Source organism: Molothrus ater, chromosome 20 (assembly GCF_012460135.2).
Source record: "Molothrus ater isolate BHLD 08-10-18 breed brown headed cowbird chromosome 20, BPBGC_Mater_1.1, whole genome shotgun sequence".
Taxonomy (NCBI): domain Eukaryota; kingdom Metazoa; phylum Chordata; class Aves; order Passeriformes; family Icteridae; genus Molothrus; species Molothrus ater.
In genome coordinates, this window is record NC_050497.2 from 9,940,724 (window position 1) to 9,948,604 (window position 7,881).

At 50.3% G+C, this 7,881-nt stretch overlaps 1 protein-coding gene across 1 annotated transcript; it reads right to left on the minus strand.

Annotated features, from left to right (window-relative positions):
- Positions 1-5,332: 5,332 nt before the first annotated feature.
- NDUFA8 (NADH:ubiquinone oxidoreductase subunit A8) lies at positions 5,333-7,851 on the minus strand. Its single transcript, XM_036394140.2, has 4 exons — positions 7,744-7,851; positions 7,496-7,659; positions 6,032-6,197; positions 5,333-5,573 (listed from the first exon to the last, which is right to left on the minus strand). The coding sequence occupies exons 1-4, from the start codon at positions 7,792-7,794 to the stop codon at positions 5,436-5,438; spliced, it is 519 nt and encodes a 172-aa protein (XP_036250033.1). The 5' UTR covers positions 7,795-7,851; the 3' UTR covers positions 5,333-5,435.
- Positions 7,852-7,881: the final 30 nt, after the last annotated feature.

A 7,881-nucleotide genomic window follows, 5' to 3' on the forward strand; every position in this document is an offset into this window, starting at 1 on the left:
AGCTGGGTTGCCTGTCCCCCTGTGCAGGGCTGTACCCTCCAGTCCCCACTGCTCCTGCCCTGCTCTGTCCCCTCTGAAACACTGGTCTAAGAGACAGAAAACAAACACATGAAAGCCTGTAAAAATAAAGAGCCCAGTAACTGGTAGTAAAGACTCCAGCAGCTGTAGGGAGCCAAGAGCTTCTTGGAGGGGATTGGATGGAAGTCGAGTTTCCCTCCCTGCTTGTATTGTATTTCTTTCCTCTGCCAAAATGTGCTTCTTGAGCCTTGGGCAGAGCTCTCGGCAGCTGACCCTCACCTTCCTCTGTTTAGCCTGGAGCTCAGGCTGGCCACGAGCGCCTGGGGCCGCGCCAGGGGCCGGGCAGAGCCTCCCCTGTGCGCACAGGCCGGGTCAGCCCCGCTGCTGCTGCTGCTGCTTCCCGAGAGCCACAGCCCGGGCGGCCACACCTGAGCACTCAGGCACACGCTGGGCCCGAGGGGCAGCGCAGGGAGCCGAGAGGCAGAGCCCAGACAGAGCCCGGGCTGGGCAGGGAGGGCGGCAGGGAGGGAGGGCTGCACTGATCCCACATGCAGGGGCTCCATCCAGCCCTTTTCTCCCACAGCCGAGGGAGGGCTGCACTGATCCCACATTCAGGGGCTCCATCCAGCCCTTTTCTCCCACAGCCGAGGGAGGGCTGCACTGATCCCACATGCAGGGGCTCCCTCCAGCCCTTTTCTCCCAAAGCCGAGGGAGGGCTGCACTGATCCCACATTCAGGGGCTCCATCCAGCCCTTTTCTCCCAAAGCCGAGGGAGGGCTGCACTGATCCCACATTCAGGGGCTCCATCCAGCCCTTTTCTCCCACAGCCGAGGGAGGGCTGCACTGATCCCACATGCAGGGGCTCCATCCAGCCCTTTTCTCCCAAAGCTGAGGGAGGGCTGTACTGATCCCACATTCAGGGGCTCCATCCAGCCCTTTTCTCCCGAAGCTGGGTCAGGTTCTGTCGCGGCACAGCTGCACACGGGAGGCAGTGAGAACAAAGCAGAGGTCAGACAGTGCTCTAACCAAAGGGGTAATTCTGGCTCCATTAAAATCCTCACTCCTGTTTGCATGGAAGCAGAAGGCTGTGCTACTACTTATAAAGAGCTGAACCACCCTCAGGCTGACTCATAGCCCTTAACAGAGCTGCCATGCTGATTTTACAAATATTAGAGCAATGCCTCAGATTCAGGGTTTTGTGTGGTTTAACCTATCACCTCGGGAGCAGACCCATAGCTCTTTTATAGAGCTCCCTTTCCCTGTATTTTATTTCCTTTCTGGGTGCCAGAATTGGAGCCAAAGCCGAGCTTAACAAAGCAACAGGCATGGCCATTCTTCCCAGCCCTCATTTACCCTGGTGGGAAGGGAAAAATTAATTTAAACCCTATCAAAAGTGCAAAAGCTGTTTGCCATTTTGCGCTGCAGAACACAGTGTGAACCAAACACTCCCTTGAACCACCTGCACTTGCCAAGCCCAGCCAAGAGCACAGGAACTTGCAGATTGGAATCCTTTTGTTCAGGCACCAGCAACAGACAAATGTGATCTAAGATATTTCTCAGGCAGCAGCAATGGGGATATGCTTGGGATACAAAATAAGAGCTTTTACCCCATTAAACACTCTCTTCTTTGAACCCCTATTCCTGGATGTATGAGGTATAGCAAAACTCTTCATGTCCCAGCAGCTTCTGCTTGTGTCCCAGCCTGGGACAGCCTGGAGCAGCTCTCACAGGCAGGCACAGCCTGGGCACAGGGCCATGGGGCTCTCCTCCCTCACTGCCTGCCCTTGCCAGGCCCAGAGGAACCTGCACCGTGCCTGTGTGGGGCTTGCCAAGGCTCTGGCAGCACGTGGGAGTGGAGAAATTTGTTGAAGCAGAAACCAAGCCCAGGAATAACTCCTGCACCAGTGAGTGAGCTGTTGCTAACCTGCCTTGGGGGTCTGGGAGCCACCTGTCCTCCAGCATCTGCTTCTGCTTGCAGTGCTGATTTACTGCTTTAAAGCCAAATTCACACCACAGACTACTTGCTTCTAGTTTGCTGTGCTGTGTTTTCTCAGAGCTCCTCCCTTTGCCAGAGCACTCTTTGCACCACACTCAGCCACGCAGAAGGCGCCTTGGATTCAGATCAAGTCCCCAGGTAGGAGGGCTCATACGAAAAACCAGAAAATTATTAACAGAGTTATTAACATTAGTAAGACCATTTGGTGAGGCCATGTCTGTTCCTAACAAAGAGAAATAATGTGCTTTCATACAAAGGTAAATATTGCAATTAACCTGCTCCCATCCTTGCCTGTCCCACTCATTTCACACCAGCTCCAGGTGCAGAACCACCATGCTTTCTGCAGCACCAGGGTCATCTCCTTTCTGGATTCAGAGACGGAATTACAATGTACACTGCGACTTCCCAGCTACCTCCATTTACTTCAACTCTACCTTAGCTTCCTTAGACCACACCAAATCTGACTGAGGCAATAGTTTTCAAATCATTTTTCCTCCTCTTCTCCCTTCATACTCAAGAGTTTTTATATGTAGGAAAAATTGAGACAATGCAAATTTTATAGCAAAGATAAAAGATCTAATCAAGTTTCTGTATTTAAGTAGCCTTTGGATTTTCACAATGGCAGAATCTTCACAGAGATGCCCAAAATCAGCTTAATGCAGCCACAAGAGGGAGTCTGAAATCTGTTACTGCCCAGATGGATTCTGGCGTCTCAACTCTTCAGTACAAGAGCACACAGAGAGCTCCAAAAGGATTGTACAGTCCTGAATTGAGCAGAACCATTTGAAACCAGGGCATCTCCAACTGCCAGATGTGTTGGAGAGAGACATTCTCAGAAGTGTGCTGTTGTGCTACTGCCATGCAAGTCTGCTGCACCAGAAACGCACAGTTCCACCTTGCTGAGATTTGAAATTACGCTCAGATTTTACTCTTCCCACCCACAGTCTGAAAGAATGGAGCAGGTTCTGCCGAATCTGACCCACAGTGCAACAAGCTACAACACTGGCTTAACATTCTGTTATTTTAACATGTGATTAGAAACTCTGGCAAAGCTGAGATCCCACAGCACAACAAATAACACTTCTCACAGGGCCAGGGAAATATCTGTGTTGAATCTGTGTCTGCTCTCCATCTGCCAAAAAATTGTCAAGACACATTCCTCAAAAATACTTTTATGGTCTTTACTGAATCTCGACATCCACTTGTTCTAGTTTCCATTAGAGCTCCAAAGGGGCACCCAGGTTTAAGAAAAGCCACAGGATTTTGAGCAGAAATAGCTGCCTTCAGGCACTGCCCAAAGCACCATGAAAAGCCTCTGGTAACACTTTTCCAGAGGTTTAGCCAAGAGATAAAGACAAGAAACAATTATCTCAGAGAGGTTAATGAAGGAAATGCTCAGGGTACAGCTGAATTCTACTTGACTTTATCATTTCATTGTCCTCCTCTGCTGATCTCTTTTGTACTTTCACCTGCCCACTCCTTCTTGAAACTGAAGAGGCAATCTAGGCCAGCAGACAGTTAATTCTGACATTTTAAACCATGATCAGTGTATCATTAGTGGATCCCACAGCTCTGACCCAAGAGGCTGTAGATTCAGCTGTCAAGAAACAGAAGATAATCTTAAACCTTTGAGGTTCAGCATAAATCAAAATAACTTTTTTTTTTTTTTTTTGCTTACAGTACTGGCCAACTTAAGGGTGGGGTTCTTATCAGGCTGTTGAAAAAACCTGCCCTCCTACTTATGAATGCCTCTTTTCAGAAGCAATCTAATAGGAAAAAATAGTCTTTAATTGTGATTAGGGACTGACTACTGGAATGCCCATGGCTGTTAATTCCAAAGCAGATGTTCAGCAGTGCAATATGCTGACAATAGTAAGTTATTATCAGAACATGGTAAGATCTAAAAACTCCTGATAACTGTTGGGAGTGGTCAGCAAAGATCTGATGTGATACATGTTAACATCCCAGAACAATTCATCCTCCCCTCAGCCAAACCTCACTGCACTCACTCAGCTGAATGCAATTAGACCCCAAGCTGGTCCCAATTTCAGTCTCTGCAGAGAAAGGTTCTCTTCAGCAAGGCTGCTCTGAGATGGTGGCAGTGATGGCCAATGAGGAACTGCATAGGTGCAGCACCAGCTCACAGATTTAGGCAAGGACAGCTAAGACAGCCTGGTATGTGCATTAAAATAAGAACACAGCACCTGCCTTGAGTTTCAGTCAATGCACCCCAGCAGAAAGTGGCAAGAACCCAGAAGCCTCACAGTGCACAAGCTGTTTTTAGATAAATGTTATACAATTTTCCCTCTAGCTCCATGGATCAGAAACACATGCTGCAGCTATAGAACCATTACAGTTTAATCCCACCTCAAACAAGGAGATGGTAAATCTTCAGATCCTACTACCAGCAGGCTACTCAAGGAGCATAGTTCCACTTTGCCATGGTTCAAGTGAGACAATCTCACCCAGAGCAAGTTAAACTGCATATTGCTTTGGAAAAACAAATTCATTGGCTTTTTTTGACCTTGCTATTAGATGGAGGTGATGAAAGACTAGATCCAACTCCTGTGAAAAACTTGACTTTCAGATACTGTAGAAAAGACAAATTTTAAAAAGCTCACTAACTCCTCCATCAAAAAGACCACCACAGTGAAAAATTGGGAAGGATTTGCCCCAAACCCTTTAACTCAGGGCCTTGAGACAGAACAGAATCTCCTTTCCTACCCTGCTTAATGGGGCACAAGATCCTTTAGGATAAATTTTTTCCTGAAAGGTGTTGAAAATGTCATATGATTTTTCTGATAATGTAGCTTGTGTTCTCCCAGTAGAACAGTCCAAAAAGTGGAAGTCCCTAACCAATGTTGTATGAGCAGCTGGGAAGCACAACAGAGATCTTCATGGCAGAAAAAGCATTGCCTCCATACCTAGCAAATACCAGATTCCACTAACCTCTTGCTCCAAGACAGATTTTAGGTTAAACCTCTACAGGAGTCCCTTGGAAAGAATGCACAATTATCAGTTGCAAGACTAAGGGAAGACATTAATGACTTGTTTGTTCCCAGAGTTTCCTTGATCCATGAGGCAATGTTCTCAGTACGTAAATCAAGTCTCACGCCAGTCTGTGATTGATGGGCCAGCAGTCAAAGACTGGAACTACGTTTGCACACATCCCAGACAATCCTGGTAGTCATGATAACCCGCTGACGTTACTGGTGCCCAGAGGGTCCCCAGGGCTGTGTGACTGCAGAGAGCTCTGAGCAAAACAGGGAAATGCATTGTTCTCGTTGCTATGAGTTTAAAGAAGTCTGCTCAGTCATGTAATGGTTTTGGGCTCTTTAATTATTAGTAATACCCAGCACACACCACACAATTTACATGTGCAAGTGCCACATCTCTGCACTTGAGTCACAGCCTGCCCACTTCACCAGGACCAGAAAAAGAGCCTGCTGCCAAAGGGAGAGGGCTTCAGTTCCCCTTCTATGGGTGGGTTTGGCTGTGGTCTGGGCCTAGAGTGATAGGCATTCTCAGGCAGAGGACGGTCTGTCTTCACCTTCGTAACCTGGAAAGAAATGCAAAGAAGTGATACAGCTTCTCACAGCATTTAATAGCCAGGTTGAGTCAGAACTTCAAGGAAGAACTACCAAGAAGAACCAAACAATAGCAAGGACACATTGTTCAGCTGATGAGAGCTCCTCAATACTTCTAAGAAAAGGGAAGGGAGGGGTGTTTCATCACAACTACAGAATAGCTCCACGTGAGCATGAGCTTCATTCCTAAAGGAAAAGCCTCTAACAGGAAAAGCAAAAAGCAAGAATTTCACTAAGAAAAGCACAAATCTTCTGGAAAAGCAACTATGAAAAATGCTGCCAGTCTTGACTTCTACTATCCCACAAATTCCAGCACCGAGCTCACAAAACACCATCGGGCCAAGAGATGCTGGAGACCTGCTCTGGACAAAACACTCACAAAGGGAGGAGAGCAGGATCTGCCTGTGCGCCCCGAGGGGTAAGGAGTTACCTTGGAGAGGTCTCCCAGGTCGGGCCTGACCCAGCCCAGCTTGTCCAGCACGCAGGAGTCGAAGGCTGCCTGCTGCTTGCGGCAGCGGCGCAGCTCCTGCTGGCTGCTGTAGTCGACGCACGTCCAGTAGGCCGTGAAGGGCTCGGCGCAGTGCGTCCGGATGCTCCTGGGGACACCACACACAGACCCCTCAGCACCCCCACTCGGGCTCCTCTCATCCCAACCTCAGCTCAGGGGTCAAGTGGGTTCTGCAGCTTTCAGTTCTCAGGAACAGCTAAAGCTTCGCTCAAGTCAGTATCTGGTACAGGAACCTGTGAAATTTCCATCGCTGCAGCTACAATTAATGACAGCAATGACTTCACTGGTATATGGAGGAGATTTTTGTGGGTGGATGTTCACAGCTCCTCCATGGGATGTGGTGAACACCACAAGGGGACATCTTTGTTTTGCCAAATAATTTAGTTACATTACATGGCGCTCGAATGCTTCCAAATAATTTTGTGTCTAAAGCTCAAAAAGCCGTGCTTAGAGCAGAGGTTTCAGCTGCTGCACTGGAGGTGGAGGTAATTAAATTACATCCTTTACAAACAGTACTGGCACGTGCCTTGGAGTTACATGTTTGGTCAGGAGAGGCAGGTGCTGCACCTGCTCAAGCTTTCTCAGTGCTTCACGTGTGGGACAGGGAGGACAGACAATGCAATGCTCAGGTTGGTTTCCTGGAGTTCATCACACAGCTGCAAGGTGCAGCAGCCTCACACCACTGCCCTGAGTTCCCAATAAAAACCCAGGCCGCTTGCTCTGGAACAAAGGCACAAGATCTTCAAGTAACAGGATTAATCCATGTAGAAATAAGCAAGACAAAACACATGGCCTCTATTCCCAGAAGTTAAAGAAGAAGGTAGAAAAGTTTTGAAGGCAGTGATGGCAGCAGCATTTTTAATTAGAATAATGGAATTACAAAATAGTTTGGGTTGGCAGGAACCTTAAAGTTCATCTCATTCCACTCTCTGCCGTGGGCAGGGGACACCTTCCACTGTGCCAGGCTGCTCCAAGCCCCATCCAACCTGGCCTTGGACACTTCCAGGGATGGGGCAGCCACAGCTTCTCTGCGCAACATGTACCAGGGCCTCACCACCCTCACAGGGCAAGATTCCTTCCTAACACCTGATCTAAACCTGCCCTCTGTCAGTGTGAAGCCATCCCCCCTTGTTCTGTGACACTGTCACAAGTCCCTCTCCATCTCCCTTGTAGCCCCTGCTCGTACTGAAAGTTGCACTGAGGTCACCCCGGAGCCTTCTCTTCCCCAGGCCGAAGAGCTCTCCCAGCCTGTCCCCACAGCAGGGGCGCTCCGCTGGAACGAGTGACCGCCAGCGCTCGAATGACACTGCCGGGCACGGCCCCGCAGCTCCGTCACCTCCAGGCCCGGGGGGCTGCGGCGGCGCCTCCCGGCCGGGGGCCGCTCACCTGAAGAAGTCGATGGCGCACTGGTTCACCTGCCGGCCCTCCCTCAGGCACTTGCGCGGGTCCTTCTCCTCCCAGCGGCACAGCATGAACTCCTTGTTGGGCCGGTCGCACTGCGAGCCGTAGTGGTGCGCCGCGGCCTTCAGCACGGCCGAGCTCACCGCCACCTGCGGCGGGGCACAGCTGCCGTGAGGGCGGGCGGGGAAGGCAGGGCAGGGCGGGGAAGGTCCCGCCGGCCCTCACGCACTCACCTCCTGCACATCGAGCTCCTCGAGCGGGGGCACCCGCAGCACCCCGGGCATGGCGGCTCTCCTTGAGCGCCCTCAGCACCCGCCCCGCACCGCGCACGCGCGGCCGCGGAGGCGGGGCCAGGGCAGGGCCGGGGGCGG